Here is a 21,961-nt window from a genome sequence, read left to right on the forward strand (position 1 = left end):
ATGACTAGTTTGCCTTCAGTGGTTTGACTGAAATGCAGGTTGGTCAGTAGTCCATAATTTAGTCGGAGTTAATGGACTAATGTTCATTTGCATTAGCTTGGTCTTGATGACCATGTGAACTGTTTTGGACTTTCCTCAGACCTGTCAGCTCAGCAAGTTTGTTAATGTGTTAAATAAATCTTTTTGGTTTAAAAAATCCTTTTGCCTAATGTGTTTTGTATGAGGTAACTGGGTTTTATTTATGCTGTATGAGTTATAAGATCAAACTAAGGTTTTTGCAGGAGTGATATTGTTGGAATGTACAATACATCTTTGCCGTTGCTGGTCTTGTATATTTGTGCATGCTCCTTTTTCCCTTGCTACTTTCCCATTCATACTTGGTCTTGAAATGATTATGCAATGCTTGGTCTTGAACATCTTATTTTAGCTTTTAAATCAGTTGCATTACTTCTAGGCTGATATTTTATAGTATGCCATGAAACCTACTATACATGAAACTTAGCCAGAATTGTAGTTCCCTGCCATGTCTTTAGTGTCTGCTGCATGATCTGAGAGAACGCATGCCCAGTTAATACAGGAGGAGTTAAGTTAACTGATGAGGTGCAAATTTGCAGAGACCAATAACTATGGACCGCAGCTATTAACATGAAAATTGGGGTTTTAGTGCATCTTTTATTTGCATGCAAGTAACTGCTTTTAGTAATGTGACCCCAGGGTGGTAGCTGTATTAGGGGCGGAGGTTTTGTCAAATGTTGCAAGATTTTTGAACAAATTGTTCCGTGTGTGTGATGGAATCAACGCAGCATTTACTAATCTTTATCAGACCAGAGCATAAAACAAATTTTATGCATAAAAGAATTTTGGGCCGGTTGCATGAACTGCTTAGACTAGTTGTAAAAAGTTAGCCATCTAAGTAGTTTTCTTTTATGCTGGTCAGTTACAAAAACGTACATCGGCCCTATTTTAATCAGAAGAGTGAGACTTATCTCTTGGGTAACTGCTAGTTGGTCAAACTAGTTCTTAAGATTGTCTTAACGCAGGGTCTGTTTATACAACTGGCCTTTAATCTGAGCAGCAACATAACCTCAGCTGAGCCGGTTGCTAGGTGATGACTAGTTTGCCTTCAGTGGTTTGACTGAAATGCAGGTTGGTCAGTAGTCCATAATTTAGTCGGAGTTAATGGACTAATGTTCATTTGCATTAGCTTACCCGTCATTAAACAAAATGCGTTTTCTGCACCATTAGTTTTTTTGCGTGTAAAGTACACCGCATTGGTAGTCACATGTCAGTATGTAAACACCCGTTAAATGTGTGCTGGAGCCTTTTTTATATATATATATATATATATAATTATTTTAATGTACAGCATCTTAAACACTTTAAAATCCCTGTTTTCGCCTTCAACCTTTTCTGTTGCTCACAGCATAACATATAACGGGGCTTAAGTGGCTGGTAAATGATGGATGAGTTCTTCAAAAAGACCGTAAAAATATGCTTGATCCCACACCCAGACATTTTAAGGTTCTCGGTTTGGTTTTAGCAAGAATCTAGGAGGTCTGAAGCCTTCAAAACACGCCCCTACACGCCCATCTTATAAACGAACTAGAAATCCACAACTTTCCGCTGCAAAGGAGCGGACGTCGGTGCTATGTTTCGTAGAGTGGACGAATAATGAGTCATTTTTTGTTCTTATTTAATCGTACGTGTACAGCACCTATTCGTTTTGAGCGGTATTGAGTGGATTTATAGTGTCTAGTGCGGAACCGCTCACAGAAGAAAGGATCTGATGCAGAAAGAGCCGAAGTCATCTGATGATGCGGGGCCGAGCGCGGGTGCCGCTCCGGGGGCTGCGGACTCGGCCCTGCCGCAAGATTCCGCTGGAAAACACGCCGTGTCTGTTCTCTGGTCATTTGGAAAGTGCCTCGGCGCCTTACTGCCGGTCTACCTGGCTGGATATTTCGGATTCAGTATCTGTGTAGTTTTGCTTGGTCTCCTGGTTTATATGAGATGGAAACACAGTCGCGATGGAAAACAAGCGCGACTGCAAAGCGCGATGTATTTTTTGGAGAATGAGCAGGATGTCACCACTACACGGGTGTTTAGAAGTAAACGGGAATTACCGGCATGGGTAAGGGACTTTATACCATAAATGGCATCTTTCAGATTTGTCAACAGTTCAGGACCGCAGTCATTCAACACGTGAAATCTTGAGATCTTAGAGACAGTCAGGATTTTTGAGTGATTTTCGCTGTTATTTTTTGTCTACAATAAGCGTAAAGAGTCTATATTTAGGTGAGATCTTGGCAATGACAGCTTGATTTCATGTTGTAGTTATTTACTGATATGATTTTAAACATTTGTTCACCTCTTACAGTGCAACCTGTTAGTAGCCTAGCTATTAAACAGTCCTGTTTATACTTCAACCTCCGGATATTTAGTTATTTATTCATAATTACCCACTCAGTGTTCTATATTCCTTTAAAATAACATCTGTTTTTGTTACTAGTAGCCTACTTATTTTTTGTAATAACTAGTAAGTAGCCTAATCCAGTAGTGACCACTATCCGTTTCACGATTGACCTTTATTATACTAGTACTTATTCCAAAAGTGACAATTATATATTACATTAGACACTAAAACATATTAATTACGTAGTAGTACGTATTCTAGTCACTATTCCATTAACAAGTAAATATTCCATTTGTAACTGGTAACCAATTGCATTTACTATTGAATTTTATGGAGATCTGTAGTTCAGATAATCAATTCACTTCTGACTGCTGACTAATGTGCATTCATTACAAAGTACCCATAACTGCTAGTCACTACTACCCCAATAACAAGTTAATATTTCATTTGTGACTGGTTACAAATTGCATTTACCATTGTATTTTCTGGGGTCTGTGGTTCAGATAACAACTTTTTACTTCTGACTACTGACTAGTATGCATTCCAAGAAGATTTAAGTTTACTGAAATGTATTCATTACAAACTAGTACCTATACCTGCTACTAGTCACTAATCCCAATAACAATTAAATATTCATTTTGTTATTGGTAACTAGTAGCTTTTTCTATTGAATTTTATGGGGACTTTAGTTCAGATATCAACTATTCAATTCTGCGTAGTATTTCAGTTTTACTAGTAACTGACATTCAGTACTTGGTTATATTCAGATAGTTGCTGGTACCAAATCAGTTTTCATAGCAATAGTTGAATAGATACTGGTACCTGTTTATTAGGTACTATTAATATATATTCCAGTTCATAGCATTTGTAACTAGTGGGATAAGTGTGCTTCACTTTTCCCACTAGTTTTTATTGTTTAGTATGATTTTACATACAGAAGGTTTCTTTTCTTTCATTTAGTTAAAAGGGAACTAATAGTTTTGGTGCTATATTTACAACTATATTACAACATTATCTGTAGTCAGAATGCATGATCATGCCCCTGTATTGCAACATCATGCAAAATGAGAGCTTTTTTCAGCCACCTCTACTAATCAAAGTTTACAGTTTTTTCCCTTTCATAAGCATCCTGCACACTCCCTGATAGAGTTCATATTTATATTCTCCTCTCTTCCCTCCTTTCATCCCCCGTCCCTCATTCACTTCATTACATTCCAAAGTCAGTCCAGCCCTTGCTATATTTGGACATTGAAGTATCCAATCTCATGGGACTGAGTCACCAGCAGCTAAATGGCAAAATGAGCCATTTGCAGCAAGAATTTGGTGAGGGGGTGATGGGAAAACATTAAGAAGTTGAAAAAGTATGACCTGTGGTCAGACAAACTGTTGTGCCAGTTTCCTCACATACCCCAGTAGCTTGTACATAGTGGCTTTATTTAAAGGGGTCATATGATGCTGCTAAAAAGAACATTATTTGGTGTATTTGGTGTAATGAAATGTGTTTAGAGCGGAGGCCGGCTTGAGAACGGCGCAGGGCGAGCGGATTCGACGAAGGCAGCCACATGTGGCGACCCCGGGCTGGACTCCGCTTCGTCCACGGTGAAAGCCAATCCGGCGCTCTTTGGATTTGAGACTTAAGTCTTTGCAACTTTACAGATCTTCTTTATGCACCAAGAGCTTGTAACACTCCAAAGAGAAAGGAAAGCATCATATGGCATCATATGACCCCTTTAACTGGTGTGTTTTGTATAAACCTACCTACATCCTCCTGTTACAAATTATGTGTTTAAAGTTTAAAACTTTAGTGGGGAATCACTTATGTAGAGGATCAAGTTTTTTTTTTTGTATTTTTTACCTGGTTATTTTTTACCTTTATTATTTGTAATTTAATTTAATTCTTAATGTATTATTTATTTATGTATTTAGAGTTAAACATCTATACTGAAATCAGAACTGACCTTTAATCAAGCTTCCTTTGCCATTGAATTTTTGTTTGTAGTCATGCTCTCTTATGATTCTTTCTTTCAACAATTACGATCTATTATTGCCATATACGTTTTGTTAAACATTTACAAGTATTCTTGTGCAAGAATGACGGTATTTTCAAGAATTGGCAGACCTGTTTATTCCTGTGGCTGCACAGCTGATCTCTTCCCTGGAAAACGCTGCTGTTTTGCTAACAACAGCTCATGACCTTCACAGTATTTACTTAGTGTACAAAATAAGAGGTCTCCTTGCATACTGCATGTAAAACCGATGTGTTATGTGTGTTGACATCGGAAGTCAAAGTGTACTCTTTTGTTTTTCCACAGGTGAACTTTCCTGATGTGGAAAAGGTTGAGTGGATGAACAAGGTATTAAACTCTTTATTCAAATACACAAATGCACACGTGACCGTAGCTGCTGTTCTCATTGTTTCTGCTTCATGTTCCTGAGGGCACAGCGTGTATGTTTTCAAATTCAGTCCCTGAAGATAAATAGTTGAATGGTTTGGCAGCGCTCCAGTCTTTGCATAATGTTTACTAACTTTAGTGGTGTTTCTGATGCCATTGGCGTAACAGACCTTATTTTGGGATAAAGGACCCACAGACTACTTTGCAAAACCTTGTAAAATATGAAAAGTGTATTTGGCAGACTTTTACATAGCCACACAAACCACACAGACTTTGAGAGCTTATCAGGAAGAAAATTGCCTTGTGAAAGTCTTCAGACTCACTGCCACATGATCTTCCGGATTCTTTCATTATTTCTACTTTTAGAGCACAAATATTTAATACTGACTTTGAGATTTTATTAGTCTATTCACATATAAGAGCTTCTCAGAGTACCAGGCCAGACATTTCACAGATTATTCTTGACTCTTCTTGCACACTAGACTTGTTGTTAACATTCAGGCTTCAAAGGTTTGCCTTTAAAGGTTAGTGCTTTTGAGTTTAGACAGTGAGAACAGGGAGGGTGGATTGTGGGATGTGTTTTCAAAGCTCACTACAAACACACATTACTTGAACTGATGACATTTGCAAACACCTTGTAAGCGAATATGTTATGATGCTGGTTTTGTAACTGTATTTAATCATGTTTTTGGTGTGAAACTAAAAAGGACAGATGTAAGTTGTTGCACCAATGTATAGAAAATCAATCAGTATTTTTATGTTTGCTCAATCTAAAAAGGATTTTATGAGGTTATTGAATACAGCAGTCCGGTGAAGAAAAAAGTGCTTTGTAGGGCTTTCCTCCCAGTGCTTGTGGTTTCCGTCTGAGGTTTGACTGACAAATTGGACTCATTTTGCATGCATTCATTTCAAAACATAATGCTCTAATTTTTGTGTATCTCAAGGAGTACATTTTATCCAATTAAATATTTATATTTTATGCTCTGAACTTAAGCAATAATCTCTTCATTGACTTGATTTTGTCATCTTCATGAGTTTCTACCATTTCTTATTGTTTATAACTGTCCCGGCTCATAGATATTGCAGCAGGCCTGGCCGTTTATTGGACAGTATCTAGAGAAGCTGCTGGTGGAGACTATTGCCCCTTCGATCCGAGCCGCCAGCGCTCATCTGCAAACTCTCAGCTTCACCAAAGTTGACTTGGGCGACAGGGTATACAAATCTATTTCTGATAAAAGACTGCGTTATTTGCATATGTTTCTCATATTTAAATTTGATTCTCAGTTTCTGCTTATCAGAGCTATTTCTTGAAAATGTAGGCCACTGACTAAGTTTGAAGAAACCTTTATAGTTTATTTTATTTTTTAATAGGCTATGAAGGTAGTTGGGGTGAAGGCCTACACTGAGCATGATAAGCGTCAGGTGATACTGGATCTTTATATCAGGTAGTGTTATTGGTCTCTTTCTGGGCAAACATCCTGGCAGTTGTGATTGTATCTCATTTATAGTATATTGTTATAAAGTATTTTTAATTATATTTATAAAAACATAATTTATATTAGATTATATTTATATATATTTTTTATAATTTTTTGTCTGTGTGATCTTAAAGTGTATAACTGCATCCCAAATGAAGCTCTAAACACTAGTATTCATGCACTGTTTATTTAAAAAAAAAAAAAAAATTCTCGTTTTTTTTTAAGTGCATCATCCAGGTATTAAAAGTACTTTTTCTTTTTGGAATTTTCAGTGTGTGAACGCACTACTCACACTATTAATACTACAAAACTGAATAAAAGAGTGCATAAGTATGCAAAATGCAAATTGGGACACACCTTATGTCTTAATTCTGTTACTTGGGGATTGCAAGACATTTAAGTCGTTGACCAAAAAAAATGCTTACAGCCATATTTAAAACCTTTGGGCTGTGTTGCAGTTATGCTGGAGATGTGGAGATTAACGTTGAGGTGAAGAAGTACTTCTGTAAAGCTGGAGTGAAAGGCATTCAGGTAAGGAGGAGGACAACATGACACATTAAAGATAATAGATAAAAGACGTATTGACTGAAACCAGTATCTCTCTCTCTGTAGCTCCATGGAAGATTGAGGGTGATCTTGGAACCTCTAATTGGAGATGTTCCTCTCGTTGGAGCCATCACCATGTTCTTCATTCGCAGACCTGTTAGTACACCATTTTCCATCTTAATTGCTATATCACATCATGTTAACCCCCTCTTTTTTACTACAGTCTTTGTTTCTACTTCTCTCCACCATAGAAACTCGACATCAACTGGACTGGCTTGACCAATTTACTAGACATACCTGGTTTGAAGTGAGTGCATTTGTTTTGTATCATTGTTCTATTTTGGTTTTATGATTCAGATATACCACAACTCCACTGGAATTGTTAATACTCTAACTCTCTCTTCTCATGTGCTTCATTCATTAATAATCAGTAGAGCACTGGTCTGATTATTCAAAGTCTGCTGAGCTTCCCTCTATTCAAATAAAGCAGGGAAACATGCAGTCATTCATATTTATCATAGCTTAACTCATTATAATCACTCAGAAGCCATGCTTTAAATAGTTTAAATGTCTTTTGTTGGCGGTTCTGTGTCCCATTTTCTCTGTACGAACCCCTTGCATTCATTTTCAGTGCCATGACGGACACTATGATAATGGATGCAATCGCCTCTTTCCTGGTTCTCCCCAATCGTCTCACTGTGCCTTTGGTGGCCAATCTGCACGTAGCACAGCTGCGTTCCCCTCTCCCACGGGTAACACTTCACTGTGCTTTAATGGAGTATTTAACTATGTTAACTTTCTTTTTTTTAACTATTCAAGATCCATCAAATGTACTTTAATACTCCATAGTTCGTCATGCATGCTTGTACAGTGTAGCTGCTTCATAATGTTGAACTGCAAGGGCTTGTTGTCATTTACATAATTACATATGCTAATTAAAGGAATTGTTCATCCAAAAATGAAAATTTGCTGAAATTTTACTCATCCTCAGGCCATCCAAAATGTAGATAGGTTTGTTTCTTCATGGGAACAGATTTGGAGAAATCTAGCATTACATCACTTGCTCACCAATGGATCCTCTGCATTGAATGGGTGCCGTCAGAATGAAAGTCCAAACAGCTGTTAAAAACATCACAATAATCCACAAGTAATCAACATGGCTCCAGTCCATCAATTAACGTATTGTGAAACAAAAAGCTTCATCATTAAGATGATTTTAACTTCAAACTGTTGCTTTCGGCTCAAATACCTCTATGCATAATATTGCTTTCTCCAGTGAAATAGTAATCTCATCTGAGAAATATGCACAGATTATCATATTATTATTGTATTTTGGCCAGAAGCGTTTAAAGTTAAAACGTCTTAGTGATGAATTTGTTTCTTACAAACATGCAGCTTTTTGCTTCACAAGACATTAATCGATAAACTGGAGTCATGTGGATTACTTGTGGATTACTGTAATGTTTTTATCAGCTTTTTATACTCTCATTCTGACGGCACCCATTCACTTCAGAAGATCCATTGGTGAGCAAGTGATGTTATGCTAAATTTCTCCGAAATCTTTTCTGAAAAAACAAACTCATCTACGTCTTGGATGGCCTGAGGGTGAGTAAATGTTCAGCAAATTTTTTTTGTTGTTGTTGTGGTTAACGATTCCTTTAAGGCACGCCTCTTGCACTCTACTTACACTTGTTTTGTGTTTTTCCACAGGGTATAGTGCGTATCCACTTGCTGGAAGCAGAAAACCTTGCTGCCAAGGATAACTACATGAAAGGCGTGATATCTGGGAAGTCTGACCCGTATGCAGTGCTACGGGTGGGCACGCAGACCTTCACCTCCCACCACGTCGACAACAACCTTAATCCTCAATGGAGGGAGATGTACGAGGTCAGAGAGAGATGTGTATGGGTAGCATGTGATCAGTGTGGTTGCTGAAAAAAGTGTCACATTTCTGAGGAAGGGGAAGCTGTGGTTTTTTGAGCTTCTAACACTTTGTAGGTGTTTACTGTGTTGTGACTCTTGTAACTGCTGGTAACAGCAAGAAAAACACAGAGTGTGATTGTGTAGTGCAGTATGTGACTATCATGTGCTGAGATCAGATGAGCATAGAGCAAAAGCACAAGCTCAGAGAAACATCTGTTCACTGCAAGATTATGTATTCCAGATCTTAAAGATGTTTAAGATCTTTAACTTACATTATTGCTGTAAGTCAGCAATCGCTTGATGTTTGTTACATATTTTATATCTATGCACGTGTGCATTTGTGTGTGACTCTGTGTGTGTGTGTGTGTGTGTGTGATTGTTAGGTGATTGTTCATGAAGTACCTGGTCAGGAGCTAGAGCTGGAGGTGTTTGATAAAGATCCTGACCAGGATGACTTTCTTGGAAGGTATTATTTCATTAATAACTTATAATGAATAATTATGTTTATATCTAAAAATGTTTAATTTATAAGTAATATATTGATGATCAAATTGCTTCAGAAAACCATGGATTATCGCTGCCTTTAGCTTAAAATTTTTAAAAGGTGCATGCCTATTAATGATGGATGTAAAACCTTCATAAAAATATTTCTAAGCAGACTCAACATCAGGGATAAGGAAAATCCTATCCCAATCATGATGAGCAAGGTCAAAAAGAAAACCTTGTTCACTAAAATATCACATACACCATCTAGCAATAATGCGTGGTTTCTGCTTAGGTAATTTGGTATCTCGGACTATGGCAATGACTCAGTGATCACTAACATCATTAGCATATACAGAAGCCAGAGAATACTTGTGTGTAACGTTTGTAAAAATAAGATCAATTAATGTTGACTTTTTGTAATCCTTCAAGTTAGGTCTAGTAGGTGTCTCAACTAACTGAAAGATTAAGAGTATCACAGATTTCTTTAAAACCATCAGATGCCGACTGCAACCAATTCACATTAAAATCACAGAGAAGTCACCGAGTCCATCAAAGAGGAAATAGCATCATTATTAGCTGATGGAGGTCTGTAGCAACCAACTACAGTAAGATGTAAGGTCTTAGAGACAATAAGGTTTAAAGCTAATAATTCATATTGTTTAACCACTGACTCATAAAGTAACACCGTAACTTCAAAGCTATCCTTAACATAAACTGATACCCCCTCCCATTTTTGGTCTATTGGCCCTATAAACAGTGCAACCATCAATACCAATGGCTTTGTCCGTTTTTTACCGTTTTATTAAGCCATGTTTCAGATATTACTGTAACATCAGCACTGGTATTTTTTACCCAGATACGCACCAAATCCAACTTAGGAAGCAGGCTTCTCACATTAATATGAATAAAACCCAGTCCTGATCTGGATTTAAAATCAACAGGAACATTAAAAGTCGAAGCAGTATCATTATAAGGACCAGGATTTGGTAAAACATTCCCTGATATCAATAACATAAGAATGATAAAACTCCGTCGCTATGATACTATTATTATATAAAATATAATAAAAATATAAATATATATATACATATTAATAAATAATTATAAAAATATATTGTTTTGATGTCTTATTTATATTAACATATTAATATCTATATTAATATAAGAAATGTCTTTTTTTGTCTTCCTCTATTGTCTCTGTATCACCTTTTTTAGAATGAAGCTGGATTTAGGTATTGTAAAGAAAGCAGTCCTTTTGGATGAGGTACATCTTTTAAACTAATTCTTATTTTTTATTTATATTTATTTTTATTTCATTTTATATTTTCTTTAATTGATTTCTTACACCAAGAAACCTTCCCATTATTGTTCTGTATTGTTATGTCTTTGAAATCAGTGGCAATCACATTTATTTCACCAGTTTAGTTTGTAATAGTAATGTAATGCTTTTCACTGTGGTTTTAGTGGTACACTTTAAAAGATGTGCCATCAGGTCAGGTTCATCTCAAGCTAGAATGGCTCTCTCTGCTGCCCTCTGCAGAGCGCCTTAACGAAGTAAGATCTCACCTGACAGACTATAAAAAATTGTGTATTTGTTGATATTCTCCTTTCATTTCCAGACTAAACCCTTTTATTAAATGTAGGTGCTGGAGAGGAATAAAAGCATTACGGTATATGGTAAGACAGCAGATCCTCCTTCTGCTGCCATTTTGACTGTTTATCTGGACCGGGCACAAGATCTACCTGTACGTTTGTATTCTGCAGCTCTATTGCCCTTCTTTCTCCATTTATTGTTTTGTTGAAAGAGTGTTTTAAATGTTGATGTTATTCAGTTGGATGTGTTTCTGTTCAGTTCAAGAAAGGCAATAAGGATCCCAGCCCCATGGTGCAGATTTCTGTGCAGGATACCACCAAAGAGAGCAGGGTATGATGACATTGTTCTTGTTAAGTTTATGGTATATTCATGCCTTTTGGAGTCGCTCTGTTTTATATACTCTCTCATAATTAATAATCCAGACGGTGTATGGGACTAATAATCCAGTATGGGAGGATGCCTTTACATTTTTTATTCAGGACCCAAGCAAACAAGATATCGACATCCAGGTATAATCAATATGATTGTAAAATATTAAATCTAGTGTTATTAATTTAAACCTAATTTATTCTTTTTTTATTATGTAAATGGAATAATATCCTTTCAAGTGTTCATTTAATTGTATATATACATGTAAACAGCATTTCTTCATTGTGATTGCTTCCATTTGTCCCAGGTGAAGGATGATGACAGGGCTTTGACTCTGGGCGGTTTGTCCATCCCTCTGTCCCGTCTGCTCTCCAGCGCTGAGCTCAGCATGGATCAGTGGTTTCAGCTAGAAAAGTCCGGACCGGCCAGCCGTATCTACATCACAGCTATGCTGAGGGTAAGATAAGATCGATTGATTTTGATTATTAAAAACTTGGACACTTAATTTAGGAGATGTTTGTTTCAGGTGTTGTGGCTGAATGAAGAAGCCATCCTTACAACACCTGTGTCTCCATTACCCGGAGAAGGAGATAATGAACCAGAAGTGTCTCCAGGGCTGTCAAAATTGACTCCCACTTCAAAACGTCCTGAGCACTCTAGCCCAGATGGCAATTTTGCATCTGAGGTGAGCCTGTATTTTGGATCTTGATAACCTTTGAAAAAAAATTTTAAAATTTAAGTTATCAATATTTGTAATAATCACAATTTCAATATAGGGTGTTTTGCGGATTCACCTGGTAGAAGCCCAGAGTCTTGTCGCTAAGGATAATTTAATGGGTGGCATGGTGAAGGGAAAGAGTGACCCGTATGTGAAGATCCGAGTGGGAGGACTGGCCTTCAAGAGTCAGGTCATCAAAGAGAACCTCAACCCCATCTGGAATGAACTGTATGAGGTATGCATGCTAATTGAATGTGGCTTCTTCCTTAAAACAGAAGGATTTCATCTCGTCTTGCTGATTTCTGCTTTGAGAGTCACTTTATTGCTTCTCTGCTGCAAACATATTCAAACATTCCTTTTTGGAAAATAAGTGTCCCCATTTGCAAAGAGATATTTAAGTAATGTACACCTGGCTGCTTGAATTGTAGGTGATCTTGACCCAGCTCCCAGGTCAGGAGGTGGAGTTTGACCTTTATGATAAAGACATCGATCAGGATGACTTCCTTGGCAGGTGAGGTGGCAACCTTCCTCTTCTACTTTTTTAAATGTTTTTGAAAGAGGTCTCTTATTGCTCTCCAAGGCTGTTTGTTTGATTAAAACTTCATTAAAATTAGTAATATATATATATTTTTATGATTTCAAATTAGTTTTCTATTTTAATATATTGTAAAATGTAATTTACTCCTGCATACTGAATTTTAAGCAGCCATTAATCCAGTATTCAGTGTCACAGGATCATTCAGAAATAATTCTAATGCTGATTTGGTGCTCAAGAAACATTTCTTATTATTATCAATGTTGCAAGCAGTTGTGCTGCTTAATATTTTGTGGAAAACCATGATACTTTTAAAGATTCTCTAATGATAATGAATAGAAAGTTCAAAAGAAGAACTGTTGCCAGTAGCTAATAACAGGACCTTAAAATGAGCAAGATTATTTAAAAATCCTAACAATTTCTTTATAATTTGTGTGACAGCCATGGTTATGAAACTTTAATATTTAAATGGTTAAAAAAACACCTATCAAATGTAATAGTGCCTGTGTTATGTTATTGACCTCATAGCACACAAAATATATGCCTTCATGCTATACAGGCTGACTTTACTGATTGTCAAAATGTTTCTTTAAAAGATACATATTTGTATTTCTGTTTTGCTCAGGCTTAATATGACATAGTGAGTTACACTCTGAGGACAGATGGCTTTAAGGCTAGTGAATGAGATAAAATAGGATAAAAGTCTATTAAATTGTACATTTGTGTTAAGAACATGTTAGTGATCTCTGGTTTGTTTCAAAGTGTCAGGTAAGGCTGTGTGTTATAAAGTTTTGGCTAGTGCATTTAAAGTATCAGTTTATCAGTTCTGTTGGTGAATGTCAGTATTGTTCCTGCAGTGATTTATTATCTGGTTGCAGGGTTAAAGTGAGTCTCCGAGATCTCATCAGTGCTCAGTTTACTGATCAGGTGAGGCTCTCAGTGCATGTTTATTTGTTTCTAAATATAACATTCATCATGTTTTTTTCTTTTTATACTTTCTATATCTGGTTGTATGCCTGTTTACACCTATTTATGCCTGTGTCCTGGTGCAGTGGTATACTCTGAATGATGTGAAGTCTGGGCGACTTCATCTTGTGCTGGAATGGGTGCCTAAAGTTTCAGATCCCACTAGACTTGAACAGGTAATGTGCTTTTATTATACATGCTTTTATTGTTCATCCGAATTCACTAAATATTAACATATCAATTGATTTTGTGATTTTGCATTCAGATCCTACATTACAACTATCAGCAATCTTACCTCAATAAAATTGTTCCTTCTGCTGCGCTGCTTTTTGTGTACGTTGAGAGAGCACATGGTCTGCCTGTGAGTTTCATTTTATTTTCATTCAGATATTTGATTGTTTATTCACTACTTAATTTGCAGTAGCTGGTAGGTAGCATAGACTTTGCTTCAATTAACTGAGTATATTAGAAGCACCCAGCATAGAAAACGTACTGTTGTTTGCAGTTAAAAAAGAGCGGGAAAGAGCCGAAAGCAGGAGCAGAAGTGTCTCTCAAAAATGTATCCCGCCGGACCAAAGTAAGACCCTCACATCCTGATGCATTTATGCTGATGTTATTCAAATATCAAAGACTCACAAAAGAATCATGTTTCTCTCACAAGGTTGTCAATCGCTCGACTTCTCCACAGTGGGATGAAGCTTTTAATTTCCTGATGCATAATCCATCAGAAGACACACTTATAGTCAAAGTGAGAAACTTTTTAACAGTAATTATTGATTTTAAGGTGTGAATTTATGTCAGAAAGACCATATTTACATAATGTTCTCTGCTCTGGAGTGTATTTAATATGAATCTGGTGTGTGTTTGTAGCTCACTCACAGCTGGGGTCAGGCTCTGGGTTCACTTGTGCTTCCTGTGAGGGAGCTGCTGGATGAGAAGGATCTGGTGCTGGACCGCTGGTTCAGTCTGGATGGAGCCATGCCTGAAAGTCAGATTCTGCTGAGAGCTGAACTCAAGGTTACAAATCACACACATATTCAACATGTGCTGAGCAGCAGGACGCATTTACGTTCAGCCAGAATGAAGTATATTATACAGACAGCCTTGGCGAGCATAAAAGAAAAAATCATGGTAAAAAAATAAATAAATCTAGTTGAAATAAAATAAAAACATCTTGTCTGTTAAAAAGCTCCTAGACAGCAAGTTGGCTCAGTGTAGCGATGCAGAGGATTCAAGTCATGTCATACCCAGTGGAGACACAGCTGCTGCAGCCAATTGTGAGCTCCGACACAGAAGTGTGCCTGTCCAAGGGTGAGCTCAAGAGGAGCTGTATTTCATTTGCAACAGTATGTTCCGAATCAAACAGTAACTGACATTGACATATGTGTTGGTTTATTTGTGTGGATGGATGCAAATGCAGAGGCGAGGATGCCAGTTCAACCAGGAAGGCCCAGGTGAAACTCTCTGTTGCCTATTTATCTGAGGAGAACCGATTGTTTATTACCGTCCATGCCTGCAGGTAGGTGTCGTACAAGTTCCCTCACTTAAAATGAAAACCGATCAATGATCTGCACTTTAATGCTACATAAAGGTGACCAGTAAAAACTACTTACTTTATTTTGGTAACCCACCAATTACTGGACACGTTCAGTTGCTGCATAATATAACAATATTAATAATATAATATAATATAGTACTGGATACATATGTATAAATAAAAAAACAAATGATCAAATTTGAATAATATAATATAGAAAATATTCTAACTATATAATTAAATATAAACATTTTATGTTAAATAAAATATAAATTTACTTTATATATATAACATAAAAAATTACTAATATCTTTAATATATATACATAAATATATACTTGTTGAATAAAAAAATATATAATAAAATTATTATTTTAATATATATAATACAATTGTTAAATAATTAAACAATATAATGACTGTATCTTTAAGCCTAAAAAAGAGCCTTATTTCTGGTTATGGACCTCAGTTTATTTTTTTCATAATTCTGTATTCTTGCACAGGAATTTGCCGTCCTTCTCTAAGGATCCTCCAGATACTTATATCTCATTTATTCTACTTCCGGACAAGAACCGGAACACCAAAAGGAAGACCAGTGTTAAGAAGAAAAGTCTCAAACCTGAGTTCAATGAGAGGTTAGTAGGAACATTCATCAAAGCACTATCTGATGACACTGAGAGCCGAATGTTCACCATCTTTCACTTGCTCCTACAGATTTGATTTTGACATGACACTTGAAGAAGCTAAGCAGAAACATCTTGAAGTGTCTGTCAAGAACAGCGTTTCCTTCATGAGTCGTGAAAAAGAACTTCTTGGCAAGGTATTCATCATGTGACGAGTCAGATAACAACACCACAGACATTATTGCACAGAAATGACTAAATTTCAATCGCCATTCTGTTTCAGCTTCAGCTAGACTTGTGTCAGCTGGATCTCAAGACAGGAGTATCACAGTGGTATGTGCTGTACTGTTGTTCACTGTAGATTACTCTAAGATTACAGAGTGTTTTCTTATATCTGTTCTTATTTGTATAATTTCAGGTATGACTTGTCACATGAGACCAACTGACTGGCCTTCCCATGTTGACTTTATTTGCAGTCGTTTAGAGTGGAGGCCGATTTCACGGATGTTACTTATCCTGACACTAGCAGGGAGTCCTAGAGCAGTGTGTCAGGACTAAGATTGCATCATGGAATTGCTGTGCAACTAGCTTTCACCCAAAATATAGCCTGCTTGATTTCCATCTTAAACAAATAATGTTAGCACAAGAAGACTATGAGGGCGCCACCTAGAGTCAATATGACAACATGTTGGAGAAATGTTACCTTTTTAATTAAGTATTTAATTTGTAGCTTCTGCTTTTTATGAGCACCTGCACTTTATGGGTAATGCAGCAATGAGAAGTTGCAGCTTCTGTTCAGCTTTTCAGTGTTTATTGAAAAAAAACACTGAAAAAAAAGAAAAGAAAGAAAAAATATTAGTATTCTGTTGTTGTTGTTTTTTTGGTTTTTTTTAGAAAAAAAAGGAAGTCTATGAAGAAGCCAAGAGGAAAGGAATCCTTTTTTATTGTTTCCTATTTGAAATCTAAGAAGTGTTTCGTAATTATCAGAACATTTCTTCATATCTTTGTGTTTCACAAATTTTACCCTCATGTTTATGACAAGACTATTCATTTTACACATATCAAAAACGTTTCAATCACTGTGCAAAGTGTGTACTTTCCCAAAAATATATATTTTATGTATGCAAAAGGAAGCATGAATATTTAAATTTTAAGTGCCAATGAGTCTCTGAGAGACAGACGCTCAAAAATGTTACAGTAAAGTACAGAGTTAGTTCCTGCTGAGAAAGACGCTTGAATAAACAGCCAAAGGGAGGAAAAGAGAGATGCTTTTGACATTGAAATGTAGTGCTTCTGCACCCTATTAACCAGAGCCTGTATTGCAGTTTTAATAAATATGCCATTTGCACTTTAAACGCTGATTTGTTTTATTTTTAAATGTTGAGTTTCAACATGCATTCGGTACATTTATATTTAAATAATTCAGTTTCTTTATTCACAATGAATAAGCCAATTATTTTCAGAAAAATAAACAGCTGTGATATCCACTGTCTCGAAAGAAAATAGTAGTAGGCTCTGCTGAAGCCAAAAAGTCATGAATAAAGTAAAAAAAAAAAGGAAAAATGCAACAGCGGGGGCTACTGGGATTCTCAATCAGTAATGCTGTAATTCCAGCTTTCCGCCAGCAGGTGGCGACAGAGAGCTGACAAAATCTCATTCAACTTTAGTTTGGAGACGGGTGTGATCAGTCGATGGTGTCGATGACTTTCATTGTGGGCGCAGTGAGTTAACAGATGAGCACTAATCGGGATAACCCAAAATACAACATAAACAAAAATCTACAGCATTACCAAGAGAAGAGAGACAACAGAAAAAGAAGAAATAAGAGGACTGGCTGCTTGACATGGATTGTCCAGACATCTGCCATACAATACTTTTCAAGAGGACAGAGTGATACTTTTTTGTTTAATTAGATGATTTAAAACACATTAGATATCTCATCATTTTTTAAGATTTATACCGATTAGGAATCGGTTCTGAAACGGATCACTATATCTTTTTTAACAAAACTAAACAAAAGTGGAATGTGATCGCACGTATTGGATGTATATTGGATTTATAAAGGGCGCCGGGAGGCACAGAGTGAATTAGACACATAGCATCTGAATCCTGCGTCTGGACGACATTATAAAAGTAAAATATGGGGAATATTGAGAGTGTGGACGGGCAATCTGAGATGAAGCATCATATCATGCCTTTGAAAGTTCCCATGCCTGACCCAACAGAGCTGGAAGAAAGATTTGCCATTGTTTTGGTGAGTATGCGCTAGTTTTATGTCTAAACATACAATAGGACTATATAGTGTATTTATACTTAAAAAATATTTTGAAAACTTATTTAACGCGTTTAAAATATTTACTTTATATCAAGTTTATGTTCACTGATGTAAGTTACATAGCCTGTACTTACATGAAATCATAACATATTTTCTTCATAATTTACTTCATTTAAAATAACAGTTTTTCTCCAGTGTTCCTAACGGTATTGTTTAGCATCTCAGACTTCACAGTGATCAACAGATAAACACATTGCACAGATGAGCGAAAGGGACGTGTTGACATTTCTTTGATATGCTCCGTATGTCAGAAGCTTTATGACTTTCTCAAATGTTTCACCCCCATTTTGTTACTCGCACGCTTCTCCTCAGTCCTTTTGTCTCTGAAGCTTCACGAGCGCTGATAAATGATGTGAAATTTCGCACGATGGTGAAACAGGCACAGACTTCACTTTACATCCCAAACGTTTTTAGTAAATTGACATACAGGCAAAGAGTGTGGTTTTGTGAGTGGTGTTATATAATTCATCTCCTCATAGAGCACAGCATTTTCTGAATTCCCCCAGAACGCCTACGAGCGAGAGATGGGTGAACAATCTCTCTCTCTCTCTCTCTCCATCGCCTACTGTTGCTTTTGAGCAGACATTTGTGTTGAACACACACTTACACACTCATCTGTCATTGTGAATCTGACATTATGAGGCAATCAGGCGTGTTTATGTAATACAGTAACTGAATCATAACATCGTACCATTTGGAAACATCTGTCAAACAGTCTTTGTAGTTTTTCTAGCCTTTGTTAATCAACTGTTGATTTGCGTTTGCGAGTTAAAAACAGATTAATAGATACTAAATTGATTTTTATTCTTTATTAATGTACAAATAGACTCAGTTAGGATATGCTATGAGTTTTTATGTACACATTAAAACCGTTTTCTAATGAGGGCATTGCTAGGTGGTTGCTTGGCTGTTGCTAGTCAGTTGTTGCCTACATTCTCTTACAGAATTTATTTAGAATTTTTGATTTATTGATCAAAGAGTTCTAGTTTAGCAACAAAATGACATCACTGATTCCATACTGGACTGATGATGGAAAGACTGACCATCCCAGGGTGGGACCGAGGTCAGTTTTTGAGCCTTGTCAGCAGTCTTCTTTAAGTTCGGCCAGATATCCTCTCCCTGCTTTTACTTTGTGGGAAAGCATAACATTTTGAGTAACATTTGTGTTTCAGTGCTGTTATCGGACGACATGATGTGCTGGGCTCTGTCTGTCCCGCTTGACAGATAAAGGAACATCAAAGTGTGCGTCTGGTAGAGAGCTCTCCACTCAGGAAAAGAGGCTTTCGACTTCATACTATGGTACTGATTAGAGTCACACAGGTTAAAAGTGTTTCTTCCGTCAAAGAGGTATCAGTGCAGCCTGAACAAAAACATAAACAAAAACGAATAGGAAAAATGATATTCTGACAGTCACAGCCTCTCTTTTACATTTATAACTTTCCTGACAGCATACATTATATAATCAGTGACGTAACTCAACTTCCCTCACTTCCGCCTCTGATTTCCTATGTGCTCCTGCTTGTGGTGCACATTTAGCTCAGTGTGAGGTTGTGTCTGCTCGTACCATCTCCCCTCCCTCAGATGCACGCTCTCAGACGGGTAGCACATCATGATGTCATAGATGTAGGCCGTGCCAGCGCAGTAATAACCGTGCATTGATGGCTTTAACAGAAGCTTAGCACACAGGAGGACGGGCTGTGCGTGGAGATGGATCAGGGGATGAGACCCCTGGGTTACATCAGACAACTTCATGTGGCCCTCTAATAAAACGCTCGGGTTCAGGCCTAAACGAGCACATGTGCCTTATTCATCGTTTTGCTATTTTTCCTTTGTCTGGCTGATTCAGACTTCGCTTCATCTCAGCTCTCTGGCTGGAAACAGCTGCCTGACATTTTTCCCCCGTTTGTGAAAGGAAATTGCACTGTGGAGCTGACTGCAGCCAGTTTCTCCAGTGGTCCCAGGAGAGTTTGGCTACTGGCTTTCTTGATGGTCTCAATCTAGACTATTGCATTGGTTTGTTTTGGTCACGCAGCCTTCAGACTGAAAATTATGATTTTCTTTATTCAAAGTAGCAACATCATGACTGAATATGTATATATCAGATTTCAGGACGACTTAAAGGATAATTCACCAGAAAAATGAAAATTCTGTCGTCATGCACACACTTCAGGGTAAGTAAATAATGGCAGAATTATTATTTTATTATTTATGTTCCTGGTCTTATTGTGCATGATTCAGAGACACATGTTTTTTTTTTGCAAATAAAAATGTTTGTGTGCATAATCTTCATCAAAATGTAGGCTCCACATCTTTTTGGCTTACATCAACACTTCTCCTCCAACCACCTGGCTCCATTCTGGCTTTTAACGATCCAATCAATTTGCAATCTGTAATATGTAATCTTGGTTGATATTTTTCCCTGTAAATGTTCTTTTTCAATTCAAAATACATCAGTCAATCAAAAATACACCTTATTTATATTTTCAATTTTAGTTTTAAGTTTTAGTAATTTAGCTTTTTGCTTTAGTCGGTTTTACTAGTTATATTATATTTGTATTATATAGTTATATTATAATATTTCTAGTTAAATTGTATTGATTTTTATTTCAGTTTTAGCTTTAATAATTTTGGTACTTAAACATTTATTTCAGTTACTTGCGAAGTAGGGATGCACCGAAATGAGAATTCTTGGCCGAAGCCGAAACCGAACTAAATGAAACACTGGGCCGAAGGCTGAATACCGAACACGGTTTTTCGAGTTTTTTTCCCCATTTATTTTGCCAATTTTTTTCACTATTGCATAAATTAAATAGCCAAAATGTGCTTTTTACTGTTTTGTCTTGCTTTAAAAAAAATAAATAAATTACAAAACAATTAAAAAATATTTAACACTGAACATTTTTAAACATTCTAGCAGACATTATACCAACAAAGCACAATTTAACTTAAAGGGGTCATATGATGCTGCTAAAAAAGAACATTATTTTGTGTATTTGGTGTAATGAAATGTGTTTATGCGGTTTAAGGTTCAAAAAACACATTATTTTCCACATACTGTACATTATTGTTTCTCCTCTATGCCCCGCCTTTCTGAAACGTGTCGATTTTTACAAAGCTCATTGATGTATTGTCTCAGCGACCAGCACGGATCAGCTCTAGGCATGACGAAGCGGATATCGTCCTCTTTTGGAAGACCAAACAAAGTAGATTCGCTTTCACAACGAAACACACAGCGTCTTCACAACATGGCGGCGGCATCAATACTACAGCGAGAATAAAAGTTATGCTTTCTTTCTTTGCGTGAACATTTGGGCTGTGTTATGCAAATCTTCCCACATCGTGACGTAGGTATGTGGGGGCGTGTTAGAACGAGCCGTTTTAGGTAGGCGTGGCTGACTCTTAACTTTTATAAAGAATATCTCTTTGGATTTGAGACTTTAGTCTTTGCAACTTTACAGATCTTCTTTATGCACCAAGAGCTTGTAACACTCCAAAGAGAAAGGAAAAATTTAAAATGCATCATATGACCCCTTTAAAATTAAAAAGTTAGTAAATAATATTTTTTGGCCATCAGACCCCCTTCTTGAATCAGGCATATGTTTTACTATACAAATAAAAGCAGCCTTGCTGAGCAGAAGAGCCTTCTTTTAAAGCAATAGAAAATATTACAGATCCCAATTTGAACACTATATGTGAATGTTATAATAAATGTATTAACAGAGCTGTTGTAATTATTATCATTATTATTATTGTCTTACTTTTTATTTTATTTTACAGGGCAACAGTAAAATTACAATACTAACATTTATAAATGTTCATGGAGTTCTTGCTTTTTATCAACTTTTATTTGGCGGAAACGCGCAGGAAGACCTCAATGCTTCTTTTTGTTGAAAACAGCAGATTTATAAATGAGTCTCATTACGAATATGTCGCACGTATCGCATTGTCACGTGCCTTGTAAAATTTCATAATAATGTGACTGAGCAACTGACGAGTAACACTGTTTCAGCGCAGATTTTCCTTGCGCTTTGGACTTTGAACCCTGGTTA

General features: G+C 36.6%; 2 protein-coding genes across 6 annotated transcripts in view; both read left to right on the forward strand.

The window, feature by feature from the left end:
- The first annotated feature begins 1,598 nt into the window (after positions 1 to 1,598).
- On the forward strand, positions 1,599 to 16,920 carry LOC107716156 (extended synaptotagmin-1-like). Of its 3 annotated transcripts, XM_016522511.1 has the most exons (31): positions 1,599 to 2,128; positions 4,723 to 4,764; positions 5,881 to 6,015; positions 6,175 to 6,248; positions 6,740 to 6,812; positions 6,894 to 6,983; positions 7,079 to 7,134; positions 7,459 to 7,579; positions 8,538 to 8,714; positions 9,134 to 9,216; positions 10,452 to 10,500; positions 10,701 to 10,790; positions 10,880 to 10,981; positions 11,089 to 11,160; positions 11,253 to 11,339; positions 11,507 to 11,656; positions 11,726 to 11,884; positions 11,976 to 12,152; positions 12,346 to 12,428; positions 13,331 to 13,379; positions 13,505 to 13,594; positions 13,684 to 13,779; positions 13,924 to 13,995; positions 14,080 to 14,166; positions 14,289 to 14,435; positions 14,608 to 14,729; positions 14,839 to 14,937; positions 15,458 to 15,589; positions 15,669 to 15,774; positions 15,861 to 15,910; positions 15,996 to 16,920. In XM_016522511.1, the coding sequence occupies exons 1-31, from the start codon at positions 1,787 to 1,789 to the stop codon at positions 16,021 to 16,023; spliced, it is 3,240 nt and encodes a 1,079-aa protein (XP_016377997.1). In that variant the 5' UTR covers positions 1,599 to 1,786; the 3' UTR covers positions 16,024 to 16,920. The 3 variants fall into 3 exon arrangements, with proteins under 3 accessions (XP_016377997.1, XP_016377996.1, XP_016377998.1); XM_016522510.1 differs by having other exon boundaries at positions 13,924 to 14,166; XM_016522512.1 differs by lacking the exon at positions 14,839 to 14,937 and having other exon boundaries at positions 13,924 to 14,166.
- A 361-nt stretch (positions 16,921 to 17,281) lies between these two features.
- LOC107716159 (formin-like protein 3) overlaps positions 17,282 to 21,961 on the forward strand; it is a 47,113-nt gene continuing 42,433 nt past the window's right edge. For all 3 annotated transcript variants that reach the window (XM_016522518.1, XM_016522519.1, XM_016522517.1), the window contains exon 1: positions 17,282 to 17,831. In XM_016522518.1, coding sequence (XP_016378004.1) covers positions 17,718 to 17,831 — 114 coding nt within the window. In that variant the 5' untranslated portion in view covers positions 17,282 to 17,717. The remainder of the gene's footprint in view (positions 17,832 to 21,961) is intronic.

Source organism: Sinocyclocheilus rhinocerous, unplaced genomic scaffold, assembly GCF_001515625.1.
Source record: "Sinocyclocheilus rhinocerous isolate Xijiao unplaced genomic scaffold, SAMN03320098_v1.1 scaffold148, whole genome shotgun sequence".
In the NCBI taxonomy this organism is placed as follows: Eukaryota; Metazoa; Chordata; class Actinopteri; order Cypriniformes; family Cyprinidae; genus Sinocyclocheilus; species Sinocyclocheilus rhinocerous.

Bases quoted from the DNA above. Each gene is read 5' to 3' on its own strand.
- LOC107716156 (XM_016522510.1), top strand. From the start codon at position 1,787: ATGCAGAAAGAGCCGAAGTCATCTGATGATGCGGGGCCGAGCGCGGGT. The intron at 13,780-13,923 runs GTGAGTTTCATT...TGTTGTTTGCAG, and splicing joins AGAGAGCACATGGTCTGCCT to TTAAAAAAGAGCGGGAAAGA. The intron at 15,775-15,860 runs GTATTCATCATG...ATTCTGTTTCAG, and splicing joins AAAAAGAACTTCTTGGCAAG to CTTCAGCTAGACTTGTGTCA.